The sequence below is a fragment of the Rhamphochromis sp. 'chilingali' genome (assembly GCF_963969265.1).
Source record: "Rhamphochromis sp. 'chilingali' genome assembly, chromosome: 18".
In the NCBI taxonomy this organism is placed as follows: Eukaryota; Metazoa; Chordata; class Actinopteri; order Cichliformes; family Cichlidae; genus Rhamphochromis; species Rhamphochromis sp. 'chilingali'.
Genome location: NC_137945.1, coordinates 9,888,263 through 9,914,222, shown reverse-complemented (window position 1 = coordinate 9,914,222; position 25,960 = coordinate 9,888,263). Strand labels below are relative to the sequence as shown.

The 25,960-nt window shown below is 40.2% G+C and overlaps 1 protein-coding gene across 2 annotated transcripts in view; it reads left to right on the top strand.

The window, feature by feature from the left end:
- The window catches only part of sh3kbp1 (SH3-domain kinase binding protein 1), a 48,186-nt gene that overhangs the window by 11,776 nt on the left and 10,450 nt on the right, over positions 1 to 25,960 (top strand). The window contains exons 3-12 of one of the 2 annotated variants that reach the window (XM_080865346.1): positions 8,576 to 8,690; positions 10,381 to 10,487; positions 12,907 to 13,042; positions 13,220 to 13,296; positions 14,353 to 14,448; positions 22,372 to 22,441; positions 23,923 to 24,017; positions 24,112 to 24,207; positions 24,307 to 24,358; positions 24,475 to 24,546. In XM_080865346.1, coding sequence (XP_080721472.1) covers positions 8,576 to 8,690; positions 10,381 to 10,487; positions 12,907 to 13,042; positions 13,220 to 13,296; positions 14,353 to 14,448; positions 22,372 to 22,441; positions 23,923 to 24,017; positions 24,112 to 24,207; positions 24,307 to 24,358; positions 24,475 to 24,546 — 916 coding nt within the window. The remainder of the gene's footprint in view (positions 1 to 8,575; positions 8,691 to 10,380; positions 10,488 to 12,906; positions 13,043 to 13,219; positions 13,297 to 14,352; positions 14,449 to 22,371; positions 22,442 to 23,922; positions 24,018 to 24,111; positions 24,208 to 24,306; positions 24,359 to 24,474; positions 24,547 to 25,960) is intronic. The other variant, XM_080865347.1, reaches the window with a different exon arrangement.

Here is a 25,960-nt window from a genome sequence, read left to right as displayed (position 1 = left end):
TATTCAGTAGGAGGCATATTAGGATTAAATTCTGGCCAGGGAATGACTGTGCTACTCTGGCAGTGTGTGTGTAGGCAGTGTAGGAATGTTTGGGTCTGGGAATGTGCTCTGATGGGCAATCATGCCAGCATCCAACACACTTTAGTCTTCTTCAGTCAGTCGTAGCATGGTGGCAGTGATAACAATGTTGTGCATGCAGTGTTTTCTGGTAATAGTAAATTTAAAGAGAGTTTCTTTGTGTTTGGTTTACAATTACCAATCTCCCCCCATTGATTAAAACTAATTAACTGGAGTTGGGGATTGAAGTGATGTACTGAGAAATGGATTTAAATGGTAAATGGCCTGTATTTGTATAGAGCTTTACTTGGTCCCTAAGGGCCCCAAAGCGCTTTACACGTTCAGTCATTCACCCATTCACACACTGGTGATGGTAAGCTACATTGTAGCCACAGCCACCCTGGGGCGCACTGACAGAGGCGAGGCTGCCAGACACTGGCACCACCGGGCCCTCTGACCACCACCAGTAGGCAACGGGTGAAGTGTCTTGCCCAAGGACACAATGACCGAGACTGTCCGAGCCGGGGCTTGAACCGGCAACCTTCCGATTACAAGACGAACTGCCACTCTTGAGCCACAATCGCCCATTTAAAACAAAGTAACAGTAAAACTGTTTAGTTGTTTACTGTTATTGGGAGTTAAAATGATTAGTTAACGAATGAATTAGACTTTTATTGTAAAAGTTATTTAAAAATAGTTTAAAAAGTTACTGATGTTATTCTGTTCTCTTATTGTCTGATTGATGACAGGCAGCTGATATGTTAGACACAGCTCAGCCACTAGCAGCAGAGCTTCCAGGTCTACCCAACAACCACAATGGGGTCTGAGAGGGTAGTTGAAAGCAAAATGGCAAGCTATGCGTATGATTCAGTGTAGCGTGGCCACAGAGGTCAGGTTTCACGGTTACAAATATCTTCAGACCTCACCAGGTTGAAAGTGAGAAAGTTTATTGGCGATCACAAAGTTCCCCTGGCGCAACAAATCAAATAAATTCAAGTATCTCAAAAATGTGAATGTCAGGTTTTCATTTATGATGGTAAATCTTTCTGTTTTGCAACCACTGCTCGGATGAAACGAGGCAGCTGAAGATATTGCTTTGGACATTCTCACTGTCTGGAACAACAAATATTTGTCAGAAAACTTTTAAAAGACTAGCGTCATCTGCTTTTTCTGTGGTGGAAAATGTGCCTGCGAGCCAGCTTCTGCTCCGAGGTCTTCTACTTTGAGTTTGTTGGCTCGGTGATCGGAATAGATCAAACACAGTTGTAGGTATATGATTCAGGAATGAGGAAATTCTCACAAAAAGTTTCTGGTGTGTAAAATAGTCAGTGTGTGGTGACAATAAGAAGGAAGTACCTTGCTCACAGTCTCATGAGAGGAAGTAGAAAAGTGCTACAAACCAAGGGTAACAGGACTCAGCAAAGAAGTGCATCTATTGTCAGGCTGTTCTCTGTGCAGTCAGGCTTCATTTGTGCTGACTGAACGTCAGCGCTCGCATTCACTGTCAGAGAGCCGGACAATGGGCCTCCAGAGGCTTCGCGTGGATGTTGTGTGTGTGTGTTTGAGAGAGTGTGACAGAGTGAGGCTGTGAGTAATCCAGTAATACCAAACTGGTCTGTCACAAGACTGCAGTTATGGGAATAAGTGACTCTAAGCTTTGCCATGTGGAGGAATGTGTGTGTATGTGAAGATCTGTGTGTAAGGAAGTGGAGGATGTGGACACACAGGTTTAAGAGCGGTGACAGGAAGTAATTGTATGCACGCGTCATTGCGGCTGACAACAACCGGGAAAGATAACTCACTGTAATCCTGATTTTTGCGTTTTTCAGCTTTGGATGTTTTTGTCTGGCTCGGCTCAGGCTAACACACTCTATATTCTGAAACTTGTTAATGAAGTTGAATTCTTTAGATGATATTAATAATAATGACTCAGTTGCATTTTCTTTTTAGATTTATCTTCTTTTTGCTGCAGCCTTTTCCCTCCAAGAAAACAAGTCGTTGATATCCTCATCATCAACATCCTCACAGACTCTTAGCAGAGGTGGAGGACATCCTGTTTATGGGAAATGCTGTAGCCGTGTGACCTCTGTTCATTGGACAGGCACATATTGAAAATCAGTATCACATGCTCTGATCTGACATGAAAGGCTTTGGGAGTGAAAGTGAATGTTTGTCTTTCCAGCATTTACTTTAGACAGAGAAGACATTAACGCCCAGACTTTTATTAATAAAATGAACGTTGCATGTGTTTAAGCATTGTATGACATGATTACTAATTACTCTACTGCTTAGTTACAAAAAACCATGAAAATACCGTCCTGTGAAACACGTGAAACACTAAGAACATCCTTATTGCTTCGATAGGAATTAAAAGCCATGTGCTGCTGTTCAAATGCATTTGAATAAGTGATCATCAACTAGGTGACCACCTATGGAGAACTCAAGTGTGTGTTAACACAATGCTACCAGGGGTGAACATCGCAGAAGTGTCACCCAAAGGTCAGACCTTGGGGTCAGATTAATGTTCAGTGTGTTTGACCAGCTGTCAAGCACAGTGGTGGATGGGTACAGGATATGCAAACCCTCCAGTCATTGAGTCGACCATCAACTCTTCTTTATCTTCTATATAGTCAAATGTGAGGCCATCTGTCCAACAGCTAAGGTGGCATGCTTCAAGTCAAGTCAAAATTTATTTCTATAGCACATTTAAAAGACTAGCGTACATCAAAGTGCTTCACAATAAAACCGCAATGGGGGCAGAACAAGGAACAAATAGTACAGTTACAATTAAAATTACCTTACATGGTGTAGTGCAGGCCGAATGAAAGTCAAACTTCTTTGCTTCAAAAGCTAAGTTGAACAGGTGTGTTTTTAAGCGTGATTTGAACGATAGATTTGATTCCGATGTACGGATATCAACTGTGTGATTATTCCAGAGTCTAGGAGCGGCAATGGCAAAAGCATAGTCACCTCTGGTTTTTAAACAAGACCTTGGTTGCATTAGGAGCAGCTGGCTGGAGGATTTTAGTGCTCTCTTTGTGTTGTACAGATCAAGGAGATCAGTTAGGTAGCTAGGGGCCAGGTTATTTAGAATTTTAAAAGTGAGCAGAAGGATTTTGAAATCAATGCGATATTTGACGGACAGCCAGTGTAAGTTAGTGAGGATAGGGGTGACGTGCTCATGCCTTCTAGTGCCGGTTAAGAGGCGTGCTGCTGCATTTTTGGACTAATTGTAGGCGCTTGACTTTTATCCTTAGCACAATAAAGTGTTCTTAAGCTTAAGGGGGTTTCAGATATTTCTGAAGTGACTATTTCATTCTGACCCCTGGACAGAGTTGTGAAATAAGGACAGAGTGTATAAAGCAAGGGAAAATATAATTTTGCACCACTCTTCTGCTTCTCATTTCACAATAATTTTACAAGCACTAGCTCTGTTTCCCCATTCCTCCCTCCTCTGTACATCAGACTGTTCTGAACACCCACTAAGCAGCGGGTGCTTCAGTGCATTGTTTTGTATTATCTGTGAAGAGAAAAGGTCAGAGGTCTGGTGACAGGGGACACACACAGCAGTGTTGAGCATTCAAGCACTTCAGGGTAAAACACATAGCTGCCGTAAGGCTTTTAAACATTACCAACTAACACACGCAAACACAGTAGTGTACATTGTGCAGGTGTTTCCTGTTCAGATATGATGAATCACGCTCTCTTCCTCTTTTCAGATGGATTTCCTTTTTCTCTGGGTTACCTCCATATCCCCCAGGACAAAATTGCAGTCGCGCATGAATGGAGTCATAAAAAAAGACAAACAGGAGAGTTAGCTTTTTCCAGGATTTCCATCTCCAAACATAATGATTATCTAAACAATGACCCTGAATTAAAAAAAAAAGACATTTTCTATTTTTGTTTAATCCCTTTATAGCATTTCATGAAGCTGCTAGTAGCTGCTAGAAGCTGCTCTCTCTCCTTTCACATATATACCAAATAGAAGCTGTAGGCTAAAGAATGCCTGCTGTGGGTTTTTGCGTAGGTTGGCTTATGCAGTGTCTCCAGCCTAAGTGTTTTATTTTCACCAGTCAGTCTATGGGCACTCGTGTCTGTGTACGCATGTTTCTGAATGAATATGCGTGAGGGTTTTTTTCCCTGCAGGACACATAATCTTTAAAATCAGAGGAGGAGGCTGCAGCGCCTGCCCGCAGAATCAATATCTTTTTAAGTGGGTCTACATTAACACTGCATTAGCCTACTTAACAAATGGCAATGTGTTGGCTGTGACAAACTTTTTTTTATTCCAGTGTCTTTAATTTGGTAGTGAGCCACCATAACTCTCTTATTTCACTTCAAACGTTGTTGCTAACTAGGTTTGCTAGCTCAGTGGCTGACGTTAGGCTAGGTGCGATCATGACTGAATGATCACAGCTGATGAAGCCAGGAATTCTACTTTTCTGTTTCTATCCAAATACATCTACTTCACATGGAATTAAAGCTCCATTTGCAGGGCTAAGCTGAGTGATTTGACAAATTATGCAATGTTAACAACTGAATCTACGATAGAATATCATTGCATATAAATAACACGGTGCTTTCTCCGTTATGATAAAGTCAAATGATTTTAACTGCTGCCATTTCATTCAGTTTCTATGGCTCTTGTGCAATGAGGAAACTTTTTCTTATTTTTATATTGCATAGATTATCCAAATTAAGCTCTGATAAGAATTTACCCAGGAAACCACAGCGTTATCTCCAAGGTCAAATTTGGTTGGAGTATGACAGCAAAAACTGATGTTGATGAAAAGGTTCAGGCGGACAGACCAAGAAATATTGATCTATCGATGATTGATTAACAAGTAATTTGGTCATTAAATTGTCATTAGAAGACAGCCACACTATGTCTTCTCCATATACACGGACTGGTGTTACATTCATCTTTTACTGTTTACTATAAACCACTACAATAATTCCATCTATCCATTTATATTTTATCTACATGGAACTGCTGTCTCATTTGTTTGCTGTTGAACTTAACAGAAAATTCAATACCCTGAGATGGGCATCAAAAAACAAGGCAAGCGCAGGGCTGAAATAAGTTCAGAACTACATTTTTCCATATTTATTGTATCACAAAAGGGTTAAATGTTTAAAGCACTATATTCAGTTCACTTTTACTTATATAGTACTAAAATCACAACAGCAGCCACCTCAAGGCACTTTATATTATAAGGTAAAGACCCAACAATAATACAGAGAAAACCCCACAATAGTCAAATAACCCCCTTTGCAAGCACTTGGGGAAACTTGGGGAAAAACAAAACACTTCTGCTTGTCACCAGACAATAATGCACTTAGTGGAGACATCTTGTATCACATGTTGGTAGTCACATGATTAAATTACATATACAGTAAAAGATGGATGGAGGTAGTGTGATGTCAGTGATTGGTTTTAGAAGTCCCTTTTTGATTAGTGTTTTCATTTCCCCAAAAAAGTGAGGGATGCTGTGAGACCACATACGAACTTGCTTTTAGCCAAGGAGAATTTTTAATGACAATAATTATTCCACATCCATTTATGGCCAAAAATGAGTGATCGAGACTGTAAATTCAGCAGGAAAGTGTTTACAGAGGTCAAAACAAAAAGGCGTTTTCCCATCGTCACCTGGTGGTTTTCAGAAAGCAGGTTTAAGACACTTGTGTGTTTTAGTGTTTTGTTTTGACTATGATCTATGACAAATGGGAAAAAAAATAACCACTCTAATGCTGTAGCATGTGCATTGGTTGTGTATTGTACCACGAAGAACATTTGCAAGTGCTTAGGAAAAGAGAAAGTACAAAAGATAAGTTAAGTGAAAAAGCAAAATGAAAGAAAGATTTAAGAAACACAGGGAAAGAAAATATTTAAGATGTCTTTGAACATTTCTTCTCTGCCATCGGAGGGCATTATTATAAAGCTGTGCTCGCTCTGTAGTTCAGCTGAATAAGAAACAGACAGCAGAGCAGGAAGTCTGAGGTTTAACAGCTGCTCCTGAGTTGAATGTCTTATTTATAAAAGGATAATATGAAACAAGTCGATGGACGTTCAAGGAATATGTTGAGCTGACAGTGCACTTACCATAGACAGTATAAAAGATGGATCTAGCCACCATGATGCTACCCACTAGTTTTGGACTTGACATTTTGAAGCTTTAAAGTTACGTAGATGAAAGATGGCTGTGCTAACGTATCAGCTGAACTGTACTCAAACTACAGGGGTGCCTCACTGAAGCACAAACTCCTTGGATGGTTTGTACAACACAGAAGGACGTGATATTAGTTGATAATCAAGAATTCAAAATAGCACACAGTGAAGAGGTTCAGTTTAATAACTAAAAGTTATTAAAGTTACAGGCATGAAAAATTTAAATTTTTGTGAATATTTGATATGGAAAAAAACTTTATACACCTTGAGTTCCTATAAATATAAATGCATATATATATTTAACTTTTGCTGTCTGGAGAACAGTTTTTGTTCAGTACTTCACTTTTTAATTAGCCACTTCCTGTTTAAAGAGAAGCACACAAGCCGCACGCCACTTTTTAATTGGCCTCTAAGCAATGGGGATCCAGAGTCTTTTCTCTGCTGAGTGCTAGATAGTGTTTTATAGTTGGAAAACCAAGACAGAAATCTTCACCACCATTTTCAGTCCCCATCCTATTTCATTTCAAAAATGTCTCTTTTTTTGCCTCAGATAAGCTTCAGCTGTTGTCGAGGAAACATCTTCTCATGTTGATATTTTTGGATCTCAGAGGCTCATTAAGGCTTTCACGCCAAACCAGGCAACGCACACCCAGATTGTGTCTGAGAGGTTGGACTGAGTCAGTGTACCCGGGCCCGTCTGCTTCGCTGAGCTGCGTTCGCCACAGGCCAAAGCTTATGAAACAGTGTCATGATGAATGTGGTGGGGAGATGTGAACCATTGCGTCTAGTTTCCCAGGATCGCTGTGGTTACTGCATCTCCCCGTTTGCCGTCTCCTTGTCTCCTTGATTTTTTTGTCAGTCGGCGTATTGGTCTGCTCGCCTCTCTTCGGCTTATCTGATTAGTTTTGCGTGCTGTCTTGTGATTTGTTATGAGAGTGAAAGTCACAGGGAAAGAGGGGGGGTAGTGTTCTGTTTGTGTCTGCGCAAGTGCAGGTACACAGTCAGGGTCACCAGGTCGCACCACATATTCGATCTGGCAAACTTTAAGCCCGTCTGCCCTTCTTGATGCTACCACAGTAAGAAAGATGTCTCCTTCACCTTAGTATGAAACTGGTAATATTTCAATGTGTCAGCCTATGGAGCCATCTACGTGACAGGCAAAAAGTGAAAAAGCGTCATAGTATTATATTTAAATGGCTTTTATTTACTTAGGCAGATTCCAGTTTCTTGTGACACTGCATCTGTCAGTACATTACGTTAACCATTCAATGTTCAAAGCAGAATAGTGAAGAGTTGCAAACCTTGTACCACAAATTGCAGGATATAGCACCCAAAATGCATACACTGAAGGTGGATAGATTTAACAAAAGGCAAGGTGTCCGTAAGCAGTTGCCATAAGTCCATAAGCAAAGAGACAGATATCCAAAAGGCAACTTATTAAATCCCAGAGAGCACTGAGGAAACATGGGGAGACACACAGGGAGGATTCACAGCCACTGTGAGAAAGACTGAAGGGAAGAGAGCACTTTATCCACAAGGGTTTGAGTGCAGGAGAGTAACGGTATGCAGCTGAACCTAATTTGGGCAACAGGACAGAGGAGGAAGTAAAACTAAATGCAAGAGGCGAGTGACAAATAACTACTAAAGTAAACCAGGAAATAGATAACAGCTAAAACCAGGAAATGAAGAGACGTGAATGAACTTAAGAGGGGGGAGGACTGAGGCAGTGAACGCATAGAATACTAGTGAACAAATGAAAGTCAACAATAAACAATAAATACAACTTAGCAACTAGAAACCATGAAACATCTACAAGTTGTGTGTAAAAAAAAAAAGAAAGAGTGTTTTTGTTCAGTATTTTTTGTTTCCAAACTTTAAGACTTGTTCAAAAATCTAATATAATTCAAGCACATTTTTCTGTTGAGCACCACAGCGGTAAATCATGTCTCGTGACGATGTTTCATCCCATAATTTATCCCTAGCAAATGCCCAAGTGACTGTACATGACATCACGGTCTGTTTAAGCTGTTTGTCTTTCCGTTTGAGTGAAGCGACAGTCTGGAATACGTAAAAACACAAAGCTATAATAAATTTGATATTTACACTGAATCACAAGCGTTTTTACTTGAGCCAGACTAGGTTGCATCATATTAAGCAAAATTATTGTTGACAAATGGGATTGCTTTTTCTTTTTTGGCTGTTAAAATCTGTAATTATGTTTTTTTTTAAAGCTGGCATTTAGACAAAGATGCTTTAATACTGTCATTTATTAAATCCTGGCTGGTCTTATTTTTATCGTATATGTCTCTGTAACCTACATTTCTCTAACCTGTGCTCCTCTCTCTATAGGAGATAAAGAAGGAGGGGAAGAGGGATGGAGGACAGGCAAGCACAATCAGACCTGACCTCGCCAACGGCAGTGCTAGCCCCGTGCTGGACTCCACCGTACGACCAGGCAGGAAAGGTACTCGACTCTGTCTCCTACATTCATACACTGTGGTCATTCAGTAGCTTTAAGGCTTCAGGCCTAAATATAGATCCTGCTAATGTGAGGAAAGATTTGGGTCAAGCACTGCTGAGCATGTATACACATACTAGACAGTCACTATATGCTCCAGGGTAGTATGTGTGCATCTATATTGGAGTCACTGGATAGGTAATTAGCCTATTAGTGTCATGGATGGATTACTTTGTTTGGCAATCAATTAAATTTTTAGTGACTTGCAAATTAGACTAAAGGAGCAAATTTATGGCAAAGGAAAATTAAAACATGCATTCAGAAATTGTTATGCTCTGGAGTTCCATTCATAAGATAGAGCCAAAAGATGCAGGATAAAGGGAGGCAGGTAAACGTTTTGACAGAATTACATGAACGAATGAACAAAAGGCGCTGGTGTGCACAAGCAGGATTATCCAAACAGAATTCCAAACAAGGCCAGGTGTCAGGGAAAAAAATCCAAATTCAGGCAATTTGTCCAGGCACAAGAAAACTGACAGAGGACACACAGACAGGCAAGGAAGGTGGTGGATAAACTCAACAAACTAACAAACAACAAGGAGATCAGGAGGGCTGTAAATACAGAAAACTAAGTGAACACAGGTGAAGCTAATGAGAGTGAAGCTGGCAATACTGAGTGTAAGAAAATAACAAAGAGGGGAAGTAAGACAGCAGGGATACACAGGGATACTCTTACTTCCCGTCCTATTTTAAAGAATTATATAATTGTTGAAAATAAGACGGGAAGTAAGAGTAAGCATCACACAAAAACCACAGTGATAATGGTGATAACCAAAAACTAAAGGATGCTATTGTAAGAAATGACCACAAGAAAACAGTATGAGCAAAAAAAGAATCTCAAACTCACGCTGAGTCAAAACAGCTTAAAAATGACAAAGTAGAGACAAAGAGATATAAAAGATCTTAAAAAGTTGCCAAACAACTGCAACAAGACAATGAGGGAAGGAGAAGAAGAAGATGTGAAGCATAAACATAATTGCATACACAGCACGACCATACAATTTCAGTCTGGGTGTTTTCGTCCTATTAAGGAGGAGTGTGATACAAATAGCAGCTTTTAAACATTTTTTTTTTCAGGTTAACAATTGGCGTTACTCCAAGAACCAGTATTAAGTTTAATACATGGTTGTACACATTCGATTAATATGCTCCTCTTGTTTTGCTTGGATTCCACATCTCTTCTTTATAATCACTATCTATTGAACCAGCCTCTGTAAATACTACATATGCTACACATCGAAATATAAGGTGAAGAAGACTGACACCTTGTGGACAAAAGAGAAGGCGCAGGGTCATGTCTTAATGCCCCAGCTGCTGTAGGATGAGTCAAGAGTAATGAGCAGGGTAATGAGTGTAAGACAAACAACTGCAAGGCCAGTATGAAGTGCTTGGTGTCAGTAATGGTTAAGCTGCCCTCTAGCTAAAAGGTCAAAGGTCGCCATCAAAGGCTTCAGCCATGATGGCTTTTAATCAGTCTGTAACACCTGCTTAGTCTCTGTAAAGCACTGATTACAGATAAGCGTGTGAGCTCATTATGTTACATGTAAGTCTTAGATATGTCTACATATAAACTGTGTGTGTATGTTCTCTTTCTGTTTATGTGGTTGTGGTGGCTGTGTGTATGTGTGCTGTGCAGGAGAGCAGATCCGTAAACGAAGATGTAAGGCTGCGTTTAGCTACGTTCCTCAACACGAAGATGAGCTGGAGCTGAAAATAGGAGATGTGATTGAGATCATAGCAGAGGTGAGAACTACATCATGAGCCTACAATGTAAAACCAGAAAAAAGGATGCAAAATAGCATAAAAATAACATTTTAGGTTATAGACGACAATCTCACATTAAGGTCCACATAGCAGTTCTGGAGCTTTCGGGCTTTCTCAGAAGAATGAGCTTCCCAGTTATAATAATGGGTAATGAGTGCGGCAACGGACTGGCAACCTTTTTATGCTGTAGCCAAACATTTGCCATAAGACACCAAGGAAAACTCCAGGCTTCCACCCTGAATTAGACATTTATGAGTACTTGGTAGCCATTTCTTCACGGTTTAAAAACTGAAAGAAAGAAATCGTGTGTGTGTCCCTGTCCCTTTTGAAAAAGAGTAAGAAAATTTAGCAAAATATATCTACTCAAGTAAAGTCAAATTTTTAAATTGCCATGTTAAAAAATGAAATGCGGGAAGAAAATACAAGTAACTGAAGTTTTATTTCATCAAATGTGTAACAAGAAAGAAAAATTTGATAAAATAAAATGTTTAAATAGTATGTATTTTTAAAAAATATTTAAATTTTACTTTTAAACGTGTACATTTATATATTTATGTTCTTTTGAATAATTAAGATGTTGAAATTCTCATGTTTTCTTTATATATTAGTTATTTATTCTTTGGTGATCACCACAACGCTGCCCTATATTTCCGAAAAAGCTTTTTTTAGGCTTTATTGTTTGTAAAGAACATTGTTTTTTTCCACTAATTATATTTAAAGGAGTAAATCTATGTACAGTGGGGCAAAAAAGTATTTAGTCAGCCACCGATTGTGCAAGTTCCCCCACCTAAAATGATGACAGAGGTCAGTAATTTGCACCAGAGGTACACTTCAACTGTGAGAGACAGAATGTGAAAATAAAATCCATGAATCCACATGGTAGGATTTGTAAAGAATTTATCCGTAAATCAGGGTGGAAAATAAGTATTTGGTCAATAACAAAAATACAACTCAATACTTTGTAACATAACCTTTGTTGGCAATAACAGAGGTCAAACGTTTACTATAGGTCTTTACCAGGTTTGCACACACAGTAGCTGGTATTTTGGCCCATTCCTCCATGCAGATCTTCTCGAGAGCAGTGATGTTTTGGGGCTGTCGCCGAGCAACACGGACTTTCAACTCCCGCCACAGATTTTCTATGGGGTTGAGGTCTGGAGACTGGCTAGGCCACTCCAGGACTTTCAAATGCTTCTTACGGAGCCACTCCTTTGTTGCCCGGGCGGTGTGTTTTGGATCATTGTCATGTTGGAAGACCCAGCCTCGTTTCATCTTCAAAGTTCTCACTGATGGAAGGAGGTTTTGGCTCAAAATCTCACGATACATGGCCCCATTCATTCTGTCCTTAACACGGATCAGTCGTCCTGTCCCCTTGGCAGAAAAACAGCCCCATAGCATGATGTTTCCACCCCCATGCTTCACAGTAGGTATGGTGTTCTTGGGATGCAACTCAGTATTCTTCTTCCTCCAAACACGACGAGTTGAGTTTATACCAAAAAGTTCTACTTTGGTTTCATCTGACCACATGACATTCTCCCAATCCTCTGCTGTATCATCCATGTGCTCTCTGGCAAACTTCAGACGGGCCTGGACATGCACTGGCTTCAGCAGCGGAACACGTCTGGCACTGCGGGATTTGATTCCCTGCCGTTGTAGTGTGTTACTGATGGTGACCTTTGTTACTTTGGTCCCAGCTCTCTGCAGGTCATTCACCAGGTCCCCCCGTGTGGTTCTGGGATCTTTGCTCACCGTTCTCATGATCATTTTGACCCCAGGGGATGAGATCTTGCGTGGAGCCCCAGATCGAGGGAGATTATCAGTGGTCTTGTATGTCTTCCATTTTCTGATGATTGCTCCCACAGTTGATTTTTTCACACCAAGCTGCTTGCCTATTGTAGATTCACTCTTCCCAGTCTGGTGCAGGTCTACAATACTTTTCCTGGTGTCCTTCGAGAGCTCTTTGGTCTTGGCCATGGCGGAGTTTGGAGTCTGACTGTTTGAGGCTGTGGACAGGTGTCTTTTATACAGATGATGAGTTCAAACAGGTGCCATTCATACAGGTAACGAGTGGGGGACAGAAAAGCGTCTTACAGAAGACGTTACAGGTCTGTGAGAGCCAGAGATTTTCCATGTTTGAGGTGACCAAATACTTATTTGCCACCCTAATTTACGAATAAATTCTTTACAAATCCTACCATGTGAATTCATGGATTTTTTTTCCACATTCTGTCTCTCACAGTTGAAGTGTACCTCTGGTGCAAATTACTGACCTCTGTCGTCATTTTAAGTGGGGGAACTTGCACAATCAGTGGCTGACTAAATACTTTTTTTCCCCACTGTATATCTGAGTGTATAAACGTGTGCATGTTGTCCATGTTGTGTAACTGTGTATGTTCAGGTAGAGGAGGGCTGGTGGGAGGGAGTTCTTAATGGGAAGACTGGAATGTTTCCCTCCAACTTCACCAAAGAGATCCTCACTGATTCAGAGACGCCCTCTTTGGACTCGCAGGAGGAGAACCGCAGTGGACGCACAAGTGAGTTACAGCTAATCAGAGGGTGGGGACATATCTAAATTTAAAAAATCCATCACTGCTTCTGATTACAAGATTTATTTGTTTATTTTCAAATCTTCTAATTATTTCATGAAATCAGCCCTTTTTGCATTGCTGCAACAAACTAAGATGTGTTGTGCATTATTTGTGTGTATGTAGATAAGGACAGCCCAAGCAGTGAAAGCGACGGTGGGGACAGTCGGTCAGAAACAGGGTCAGAAATCCCTCCCAAGAAGGTAAATACAGTCAAATACAGTGCATTGAGTGCTACCTCATCACACTACAAGCTTCCTTGGGGGGGTGACCTCCCCTATAAAGTCAGCCATGAAATTAAAAGTAGGCAGGACGGTCACATTTTTTTTTTCAAAGCCTGCTGTCTTTGGGGGTCAGGGGAATACAAAGTGCAGATTCTGAATCTTTACAAAGACTGCATGACAAAATCTGTACTTCCCATAATCCTATGCGCATCCTCTGACTGCTCAGAGACTGCTGGTCGGCATGAGAGGCATCTAAATAATATAGGATGGTTATAGTGATTTGGTTGGATAGTGCATAAAGCTAATTATTAGCACTCCACAGCTAGTTTGTCCATAAATTTGTAGGTTGAGTTAAAATTAATAGCGACCATTTTAATTAAACATAAATTATATCTCAAGCTAATTTTTAGTGAATGAATTTATCTTCTTCCCATTTTTTTTATTTCAGCATATTAACTATGGCTCAAGGGAAAGATAAAAGAAGGGTAAAGATGGGAATATGTTACAACTTTCTGGTAATTTAAACACTAAAAAAATGGTATCATGTTCAAAGCAAAGTGGTAAACTACTCAACTCAAGTTACAGTCAGAACAATAACCATAAAAAAAGAAAAGGATCCCATGAAAAGCTGGAAACTCTCCTAGGCATTCCAAATGTTGTTTACTCGCTGTGGTTTATACCACACGGAGACACTGCAATTGAATTAATATGAGCTTCATGTAAGGTCATATTAAGGTATAACATCAGTCAGCAGCACAAACCGATCTAGTGTTCCTAGCACCTGGCCTTATTTTGGCAACAGAAATGTCTGGAACAGAGGAAGCATACAGACAGACATAACAGACGAGGATTATGATGCAGGGGTGGTAACTCTGAGTACATTCTGAGTCATAGATGGAGAAATGAAACTTTACAGGGTCAATGGATGAGCACAAAGGAAGCTGTTGTTGTTTTTCTTTCCTATTTATGATTTTGGTTGGACTGCTCCTTTAAAAGATAATGCTGTTTTTCATTATACCTCTTTAAACCCCCTAGGGTCAGCTCAGAGGATTTGGCTTTGGTAATATCTTTAAAGACCAGCCCATCAAGCTCAGGCCTCGCTCAATGGACGTGGACTCGGAGGTGGACAAGGTGAGTCACACACACCCAGCTGTGTTTGTGTCACTTATGTTCACTTCCTGGAGACACACAGTAACAATAAACCAAGTAATCAGTCTAAAATTAAATGACTAGCACTATGGGGTCTGTTTTGTCCCCATAAGGCAATTTAGTAAACAGGTCCCCACAATGGAAGTAATACAAGTATACACATTCTGCTTTATACACTCTATTTTATAGACTTTTTAAAAAATTATCATCAACAGCAATGAGGAAAGGAAGTCACAGCCTTTGGGCCGCCCCTTACTCAGCTTCAGTTTTACAGCACAGGAAGTGGTTTTATGTTAACACACATGCACACACACACATGCACACACACACATCCTGTAGGGAATTGACAAGCAAAGCAGAAGTGAGAGCGCAGCAGGGCAGACAGAGAGAGCAGGAGAGGGGAAGGGAGTTGATACAGCTTTTCACTGACGTCTACATATTCACGTCTATTCTCCTGCTGCGTGAGCTGATGTAGCAAAGCCTCGTGCGAGTTTAACTGGAGACACAGAAAAAGACGGTAGGGACGGGTTTTGTCCGCGTATTTTTGGAGGGTTATTCATTTTGCATATTCTTCTCTTCTTCATTGGAAATTAAACAGCGTAACAACATAAGGCCAGGTGAGGCAGGAGTTTTAAGCAATGTATGTTTTTGCTTTTCACACTGTTGTCAGCGAGTTTTGTAAATATTTCTCAGGGAAACACAGAAAAAGAGATAACGGCCACCAAGAAGACATTTCTGGGGCTTTAAATGCTACAGAATTGATGCTTGACATGTTGGGATGACAGTGGAAGGGTTATGGATATAGACTTAAAGGGCTAGTTCACCAACAAAGCAGCCTAAAAGATGATGGTTTTATGTGTGTTTTATGCTAAAGAAGTGTTTGGGATACCAAAACGGGGGAAATATAAGCAATAAAAATATGATTTTTTATTTTGGCTCCTGTTTTAAACCACAAATATTTAAAACTGGACATAAAATAGTCCAGTTTGTAGACAGCTTTTTGAACTGAAAGCCAAGGTAACGTCACCCAACTTTTTTTGGCTTAATAGTTTCCATTGAAGGATATGGTCTTGGGTTTGTCTGTCAATTTATTGTAAATTTTAAAACATTTTAAAAGTGAGATGTCTAAACGTCAATCTTGGTGAACAGGGCTGGTAATTAAAGTGAACTTTAATGGCAGTATTAGTAAGAAAATGCTGGCAATCAAGAAATGTAAAAGTCTTTATTAAAGAAAAACAGAAAATGTTAACTTGCACGCCAAGAACAGTCAGCAGCTAAAAATTACAGACGCAAACAGCCTGAAAGTGAAATGCTGCTTAAACATTCATTAGGATGAAGGTAGAAATAAAGAACATTAACTATGTCGATGAAGGTGTGTTTAAAGAGCGTAAAACGGTCATTAAAACCAGCACACTGGTCATCAAAGCCTCCTATTTAGTAGCAGACTGTGTGTGTGTGTGTGTGTGTGTGTGTGTGTGTGTGTGTGTGTGTGTGTGTGTGTGTGTGTAAGTGAAGGATGTTTGTCAGCCTGCCCTGTTAGTGGGAGGCCGTTATGCTGCTTTATGGTGAGACTCGTCTCCTCACTCAGTAATGAGGCTCCAGAGGAAGCGTCAGGAGTATCCATCTGGGTGAGTCACACGAGGCCGTGTAACTTTTCAACTGAACGGTCGGTTGTTTGTACATGTGTGTGTGTGTGTGTGTCTGCGACTGAGTGGTGTGGCTTGCTGCACAGACGCAGAGTGACCACATGCGAGTTTAACGCAGGTGTTTATAATTTGGATTATTGCCATTGCAGCAAATGGAAACGCTTTTCTTAGTGTTTGTTCAGCGGTTCCTCTTTTTTTTTTCATTGCGGTGACTCAAAGTCACTCAGGCTTGACATCAACTGTCACCTGAATAAAAAAGTCATTGGATGTGAAATAGAAACCAGCGGGAACCTTCTGATGCGAAAGAGAGACAGCAGAGACTTGGTGCATTTAAGTATGCAGTATGGTCAAGACGAGCTACTGAAGTTCAAACTGACCGTGAGAATGAGGAAGAAAGGTGATTTAAGTGACTTTGAACGTGACATGGTTAAATAACTGGGAATCCCCTGGGTTTTTTCCAAACTAGCATCTCTAGAGTTTACGGAGAATGGTCTGAGAAAACATGCAGTGAGGGTCAGTTCTCTGGGTGAAAATGCCTTGTTGGTGTCAGAGGAGAATGTCCAAACTACTTCAAACTGATGGAAAGGCAGAAGTGCACATTGAATGTTGAAGCAGATAGGCTACAGGAACAGCAGACCACAACGGGTGCCACTCCTGTCAGCCAAGAACTAGAAATTGAAGCCATTTTTTATTCTCCAAATTGGACAATAGAAAATTGGAAAACTGTTGTCTGATGTGACCAGTCTTGATTTCTGCTGCAACATTTGGTTGTTAGGGTCAGAACTAAGCCTAAACAACACGAAAGGATGGATCCATCCTGCTTTGTATCAACAGTTCAGACTGTTGGTGGTGTAATGGTGCGGGGGGGATATTTCCTTACCATAATTTGATCCTCTTAGTACCAGCTAAGCATCATTTAAAACACCACAGCCCCCTTGAGTACTTTTGCTAATCATATCCTTTCTATGACCACAGTGAACTCATTGTCACTGTGGTCATAGGGCCTCCACAGTCACCAGATCTCAGTCCAATAGAGCACCTTTGGGATGTGCTGCCAACAATCTGGAGCAACTATGTGATTCTCTGAGGAGTGTTTCCAGCCACTTGTTGAATCTATGAGATGAAGTATTAAGGCAGTTCTGAAGGCAAAACGGGGTCCAGCCCAGTACTAGTAATGTGTGTTTGACAATGACCTGACAAAGTGGCCAGTGAGTGTATGTATGTGAGTGTAGGATAACATCTTAACATCAAACTTCATCAACTCACACACTGGTTGGAGTCACTGAGCAGCTGAAATATATTTGAATGGGCCAAAGTATCAGTTGGGGGTTTTGGCCAAAAAGTGAATCAGCTGTAGAACAATGGAGGACACAACATAATTAATTTCCAGTTTGTCAGTAACCCCCCCCCCCCCCAAAAAAAAAAACAAAACAGTTCCTGTGCACAGGTTTTCTTAGTGAGATGGTGAGACAGAAAAATAAAGGAGTTTTTGCTGTCCTGTAGCAACACTCCAAATCAAATGTATTTGGCTGGTTTTTGGGTAGATCAATAGTTTGTGGCTCTGAACTCTGAATCTGATATGGATACGATGATGACATGATGATATTTTAAATCCAAGAGTGCAAACATCAGCTTTGGCCAGGTTAACTGCAACTTGACTGGTTGGCTTACAATTTTTGCAGCTGCACAGCTGTAATTGTAAGTGTTTCTCTGCAAGAAAGCAAATAGAATTGCTCCTTATATTAAATAAAAAGTTAACTTAAGTGGCTAGAAGTTTGTTAAAACCACAACCCCAGCTATAAGGTCCACTTCCTCTCCTTGTTGGTGATGTTGACTTTGTTTTCATTGTTGAGTCACTTCAAAAGCCTGTTTCATGTGACACGAAAGGACTTTTAGAAGTAAGTTGTAAATAGACTGGTGCTTATATAGCGTTCTTCTACTCTACTTGATCACTTAAGGCAATTTATGCAGCGCGTCTCATTCACACTCAGATAAAGGCATTAAGAACATCTCACCTAAGGATACTTTAGGATGCAGGCTAGAGCGGCCAGCGATTGAACCACCAACTTTCTAATTAGTAAATGACCTGTTCTACCTCCTGTACCACAGCCATTAAAAAAAATGACAGCAGCTAGTATTCCCAGTACTAACCAGACCCTGCTTGGTGTCTGAGATCAGATAGGACTGACTGTACCCAGCAGTCATCTTGGCATCTTGCTTCTGTACAGTTTATTCCAAAAAAACATACATAATTTGAAGCCAAATGGCTGAATCAATGAAGAGATGAACACCTTCATTTCAGTGGTCACTGTGACATAAACGTTGCATGTTTAGGATCAGTTTTCAAATCTGAAACATTTACATCAGCAGTAAAGTTCCCCTTTTGTTTAAATTAGTTTTAAAAGTCTTCACATCAGCCTAATTTGAAGGTGAATGCATGTTTGAAATTAAGATCATGGAGCAAATTTCTCTAAAACCTGTTCAGACACAACCTGGTAAGGCTAAAATGTAACCTGGGTTTAAATATAAAAGTTTAGTAGCCATCTATGTAACACCTGGACATTGTTTGAGAATTGCAAATAGTGTCTTTGGTTTAACATCTGATTTGTTCGCGCAGCGGCTCTGAGCAGACAGCCACTCAGCATCCGTCTCGTTGTTTGTAAAATAACCTACTGTTTCCATCAGCTAGGGCAGTGTGGTGGTGAGGCCCTGCAGCCTCAGAAAAAAAAGTGACGGGGTTTAAATTTGCAGAGGTGTTGAGGAGAAAGAGTGCACTTTCACTTTTCAAGCAGAGGTAAAGAAGACGTGACCTTGTTTTCCTATAGGCATCTTTTGAATGATCTGAGAAGACGGCGTTTCACCTGATGGGTTTTTTTTTTTAAACAAACCATTACATTGTTTACACCTCTTGCAAAGATCTCTTCAAAGTCTTTTCACACCATACCAAGCCGGTGAAGATCTGCTTTACAGTGATGAGGTGATAAAATAGCACCCTGCACCGTACATGCAGCTTCAAGGGTTATGTGAGGATGAATCAGCATGTATTCATTGTGTGCACACTCTATGTATGAGGTGGTATGGTTTGATATTTGTTGAAGGTCATGATAATATTCTCATGCTGCTACTTCTACAGGACTGTGTGCTTTTGTGTGTTCACAGTTATGTTTTTGCAGTAGGAAACCATATATGGCATAAAGGATTTCAGTTCTGCTTGTTCGAAGAGTAGTATCGCACAAAACCTCTCTGTCATGTTGTAATGGTCTCTCTTTGCTTGTGGCTCCACATGGGTCTCATTAGGGAGGGTAGAAGACAGAAAAGGGGAGGGTTTGGAGAGGAGAGGAGGTGGCACAGCGGTGTTGGTTTCTCCCGACCGAACAGAAGAAAGCAGTGTGTGTGTTTTCTCCCAGACTGAGTGCTGTTTGTGTGTGGGTATGTGTGTGTATTTTTCCTGAGGAAGAGCAACCACTGGTTCCACAAACATGAATGAGGGATCCACTCCAGCTGGGAAACAACGGCTGCTTTAACGGCACCCGCACACTGTAGCTGTAGCGTGTGCGTGTTCAACATGATCAGCAAGTCAGCCTGTTGTGCTGAATCTGAGCTCATCCTCTCTAATTATCTGCTTAGACTGGAAAAGTACCGGCTATGTTAGTCTTGCTTTTTACCCTTACAGTTGATTTTTTTTCCCCCATCATTATGTTTGGCTAGTGTTCCTATTTTCCTGTTATGTGTGGTTCATTTACTACCAATTTGAGTGAAATTCTGTGAAATGTTTCACCAGTGCTGACTGCCACTGCTGTCACGGTGTACTGTTCTCCATTCTCGAGCCTATTTTTGATTGATTTGTCCTCATCATTGAATTCAGTTCAATGACAAGCAAAGATGCTATACTCAAGTGCAATTAGGAAAATCTGAGTGTGTTACTTGAATACTGTGAGGCCCTGAAGAAGATTCAGAAATGTCAAGTCATGTTAAGTTATTTATAAAGAAACTTCACAATGTTTGATTTATAGATTTATGTTTGCATTTAAATAAAGGCACAAACATACAATACTGTGCAAAAGCCTCAAGACAGCCATCATTTCTTTATGTGTTGCTTCCAAAGAGCCAGAGTTTTCTTCTAAACAAATTTCCCACGTGTGGGACTAATAAAGGTTATCTTATCTTATCTTATCTTATCTTATCTTATCTTATCTTAACTCTTCTAATGTGGGCTTACACTGTGCGATTTGTGGCTCATTTTGAGCCGATTTTTCAGTTTCAGAGTTTCGCCTTCATCCTGTGTCGTGCATCGTGTAGTATATGTGGGATAACGAGAAGCGATTAACACCTCACGTCCAGCTCCCGTTCATCAATCGCTTGGTTGTAAGAAAATCAAACCTGTTTGTGTCAACGCAGGGTGTCAACGCAGCCTCTCACACTGTGCACACGCAAACACATAAATGTCGGTGAAAAAGACGGAGCAGCACGGCAGTTCAGCGTGTGATCTAGACACAAGCAATGGAGGCACAACTTGTAGAACTTTGGAAAGCTCATCCGAGCCTTTTCGATGTGGCCTCACAAAATTATCACGACCACAACAACCGTGAAAATAATTGGATGGACAATCCTGCTCAATCACAGCTGCCTGATCAACGTTTTTCATTAGCAATTTAGCAAAGTTGATGGTGGTGGTGTGAGTCTGTGTGAGTGAAAGACAGGGATGGAGAGCGAGCGACAGATTTTCTGTTATAACCTTCATGTTATGGACGCACAGTGTGAGCATTCAGGTGCATCGTGACCTACGAACTTCTAACCCCTGCGAGTCAATCGTGCAGTTTGAGCAGATGCTCGATAACGTGACTGAAAAACTGTATGCTCAGCTTAAAGTGGTGTTTCTTTGGACATTGGCTGCCTCTTAGCGCATTTTCAGTACTTATACCAGGCCATTTTCAGAGCGATCTTTGTTTTGTTTATTAAGACACTTAACACTGATCTATGAATCATTCATGCATAAGCAATTCATGCCAAAGATAAGAGACTGACTGGTTTTTCACCAAAAAGGTGATTCTCAAAGAAATATTAGCAAGAAATGTGGTATGTCTCACAAGCTGTGTCCTTAAAAGCATGTCCTTAAAAGAAACTTAGGAAAGTGGACAAGTGATGACTAAGACCTATCTGCAGCAGATGAACAGTATTTCAAAAGTCATGTCCTTAAGAAACAGAAAAAAATCTTGTAAAGCCAGAGCTAGCACACAGGACTTAATAATACATCCGGCCCTTCAAATGATTCATCTACTGTTCACTGAAAACCCATCAGAAAATGTCTCAGTTGAAGGGTTTCTATCAAGAAGGCTTTCTCAAGGAAGGAAAATAAGGACAAAAGGCTGAGGTATGCCAGATTACACAAGAATTGGGCTGACAATCAGTGGCAACAGGTCCGATGGAGGGATGAATCCAAATTAAATTGTCATCGGTATGTACAGTGGAGGTCAGGGAAAAGGTAAAACACCCATCTCGGAAAAAAAAGTGGAAGCTCTGGTATGGTTTGGTGCCGAACACAGAGAGAACCAGCAGCCTCTCCAGAGCCAGGACATCAACATTAATGAAGCAGTGTGGGATCGACAGAGAACAGAACAAAAAGCAGCCAACAGCCAAAGAGCTTTGAATGTCCTTAACCTCTTAAGACCCGAACTCTTCCACAGCATGCATTTTTAATTTCTCTTTGATGTTTGGGCATATTGGGGCCCGATGAATGCAAAAACAAAGAATTACCAGATTTATTTATTTTTTTACCTTATTTTTGTTTTTAAGAAAAATAAGAACCACATATGAGGATATTCGTTTAAAATTCTGATAGAACAGTAGCAGTATAATGTCCTCGTAAGTGGGTATCAGGCCTTTGTAGAGCAAAATTGAGTATTTTGGTCTATCCACCATCCATCCAGCCATTAGCTTCCGCTTATCCTTTTTGAAGTTGAAGTGCAAAGGTGGTCATACTAAATATTGTCTTTCAAGTTTATTAGAATTGTACAAAATCTGTTTTTTTTCTTAAATCCTGTATTTTTATTAATATTAGCATGTTGCAATAAATATTGTTACACCTATTAAAGAAATGGGAGCTAGCAGGAGGCTTTTGCACAGTACAAATTGATAAATAAAAGATGAAAACATGATGACTCAAACCAGGAAGTGCCTAACAAAAACTATGTTAAAACATAGATGAGAATGTGAAAGAGTCTGAAACTTAAGATGTTCCAACGTCTCTTCCCCCACTCAGGCCAGCGACGGGAAAGCAGCGAGCGTTGCAGTTGAAAGCATGAAGACTGAGCCTGACAGCAAAAGCAAAGGTGAGAAGTTGCATCTTAACTGTCGTGTAGGCGAATCTAGCAAAAACACTGTGCTAATGACAAATCGACGCACATGTCACTTTCAGCTCATCACATTCTGGTGTTTGGTCAGGAATCCTTATTCGTCATATTTTAACAAAGGGAAACCCCTTTAACAACGATTTCAACCATGAAGAAGAACAGAAGCCTGCTAAAGGAGCAGAGTTGCATGTAACATGTTCCAAAGTAGCACATTACAGTAAATCACATGACTCAGAAATGTAGTGGATTACTGTACATGTGTACTCACCTTCATGTTACAGTTGTTACATGTGTAACTTGTCCCTAAGTTACCAGATAGAAAAAAAATCCCCAAATTTGCCCTTTTTCTGCACTCTCGAAATGCAATCATCTGGCCTTATTTCATGTGGCAGGAAGTGAAAAATTGTGGTTTAGTGGTTTACAGGTTTTGAAGATCTTATTTAAAAGAAGAATATTTGCTTAAACACTAACTGCATGCAGGCTAGAAGCAGCAAGCATCACAAAAGACTAAAACAAAGCATACCAAACAGAAGGTTTCCCAACCAAGCAGCCAAATTTTTAACAGGTAACAAAATGACAAGCAGTCCAAAATGTGCCTTACTTAGGCAACATGACATGTAATTTAATCACAAGACCTAAGACAAGGGTTCGAGGTCTGTCTGCGACCGCCTTTTTATATTTACCTTCATATTTGATCCCTTTTCTCTTGCCGTTTGAGTAAGTTTAGATAAATTAGACGGTCAGGACTCAGTACTAAAACCTGTTGGTTACTTTAAAGAGAAAAATCATAGTGTGGGTTTAAGGAAACCGTTCCACAATGGTAAACTGTCTCTCAGCTTTCTCAGCATTCCCCTGGTTCCTGCACATTAAACAATGATGCTGAGAACGGCTCGTAAAATCTCAAATACATGTGCAAACCAAACAGGATCCCTCCATGTGTTCCATTCGGTCAACTAAAACTGTTTGCTATCATTTCCTACACTTTTTGCAGGTTTCCTTTCATTCTAATAAAGCGTTGTTTCTTATTATCATAGTGTCTAATGTTGTTACACTGTTTTGAAAGTGCTTCCTCGTTTGGGCTTTTGTCCAAGCATGTCCGTTTATACAAGAGAACAAACTATTTTTTTCAGAGTGAATACATCTGTCCATTATTAGATCACTGATAGGGATTATTATTGTTTATTGTAAAACCTATGGATAAAAGACTTTAAAAGATCATTAAAAAAAAAAGACAAAACAAATAAAGGGATTATTTGGAACTTTTTTATATTTCCAATTATAAATTACATATTTTGCTCGATGTAAACTGTGTTGATGACGTTCTTGCATAATGAAAACACATTCTTCTATTTATGTAGGTCAAATCCAGTTTGCCTTCTTTGTCTAAACCCACTTGTTTCTGACTTTTTCGGTGGTTTTGTTCTATTAAACTGACTTGACTCTTTTTGACTGGCTGTCAGGGCGGGAGCAGTGTAAAGTCCTCTTTCCATACGAAGCACAAAATGAAGATGAGCTGACGATCAAAGACGGGGACATCATAAATATCATCACTAAGGTGAGCGAAGCATTGTGCGATTTCGTATTCGCATCTGCATTCACTTCCAGGCATCTGCAAATTCAAATAAATACTTAAAAATGATTTTGTCCAGGATTGTGCCGATGCAGGCTGGTGGATGGGGGAGATCGGGGGAAGGCAAGGTGTCTTCCCAGACAACTTTGTCAAGCTGCTAGAAGTTGAGAAAGAGGTGATTTTGTCATGACTCGCAAAACTTTCCAGGTTATAGTGATGTTTGAAATCTGCAGATGTGGTTTTGTGATGCTTCTGCATCTGTATGCGTTTCCAGAGACCAAAGAAACCGCCTCCTCCAAGTGCACCGTCGGCAAAACACACCACAGGTAACAGCTCTCATCTTCCTGCTTGTTTTTGTGGTCTGAGACTATAAAAAAATAATAAAGGGGGGAAAATAGTAAAAATAAAGAAAGACAAAAAAACCTTTGAACTCTGACTGCAGAGAAAAAGTCAGAGGTCAGGAAGGCTCCTCCTGAGCGGCCTGAACATCTTCCCCAGAGAGACCAGGATCGAGGTAAAATCTGACCTGCTTTGACTAGTGCTCGGCTGCACTATCTCACTTATTTGCTCGGCTAATTACTAACATCCTTCATACTAATAATAATCATATAACACCCTGCTGGGCTTCTTTACATAAAAAAGACAGATTCTTTTCTAGGTCAAGTTTCTGCAGATATCACTTACGGGAATTGCCCCGCTATTTTTTTTGAGCAAAATAGCAGAGCTTTGATTGAAGAGGTGCATCAGTATCAGTCTGTGTGCAACAGGAAACTATGGGTTTTTACGTGGTTTTAAGCATAAGAAAGACTGGCATTGACTGTGCTGCTGGTGTGAGACGGATGTCTCCAGATGTCTGCACAGTGGCCGCGATGTCATTGTATCAGAGCAGCACGAAATGATGTCTTTCTTTTATATATATGCGATATACTGAGATTGCAGTGGGGTTAAAAACATACAATCAGAGATAAAAAGTGTCATCAGCCTTATGTGTTACTTTGTACCACTGTCAAACTGATTTCCATAACTCTGTCATACATTTAAATAAAGTAGCAAAGTTTCTATGATTGGAGTTTGCCTTTGCTAAAAAAAAACCCCAAACAATTAAGTACGTAAGTTCTATGATTTTGTGGCTGACAGTTTTTAAGGTGTTGCTTGTTGTTACATCAGTCAAAAGCAATCGTGCTGGTACACTTTTCCGTGTGGCTTCTTTGCACAGCAGTACATGCTGAGTAGGAGGGTGCTACTGCAGCTAAGTGCTTTTAAGAAGTCTCCAAAAGCATGAAAGGTTTTACCATGCACAGCTAAAAGTCAGTTTTTGAGACAGTTTTTGCTTTGTTGTCGTTATTTAAAAGATTAAATCCTTTTATCGGATTAGTAATAGACACACTATTATTAAGACTGATGCAACTGTTGTTTCTGGGCTTTTTTTTAATAGTTACAGACTCTCAGCTTGCCTCCATACACTTGCATTGAGTGCAATTTACACTTCAAATGCAGCTACAGGTTAAGTTCTTTACTTCCACCTGCAGCAACAAACATGAACTGTCCCGCTGAAGCATTCAACAGTTTCTTCCACAACATTTAGAGTCCAAATCTGGTTTATAGACCAGTAGATGAAGTTTGTATTATGTGGAACATGAAATAGTTAGAACTGGTGACTGTTTATTTAAGTCAGTTTTAAAGAATTGGGAAAAGGATGAAAGTTGTACCTGTTTACTTTTACAATCTTTTACTGCATACGCTCTGGATATTGTATTTAGTCCTTTGTCCTTTGTAGACCTGGCATTAACTGCAGGTCACTCTAAAAAATGAGATTTTTAATCTAGACTCATAATAAGGATAGTAAGTATCCTGATTGGTTGTAGGTGTGGCCACCTTTGTAAGGGGAGTAGGGGGAAATAAATACATTCTTGATAAAAAAAAAAGAT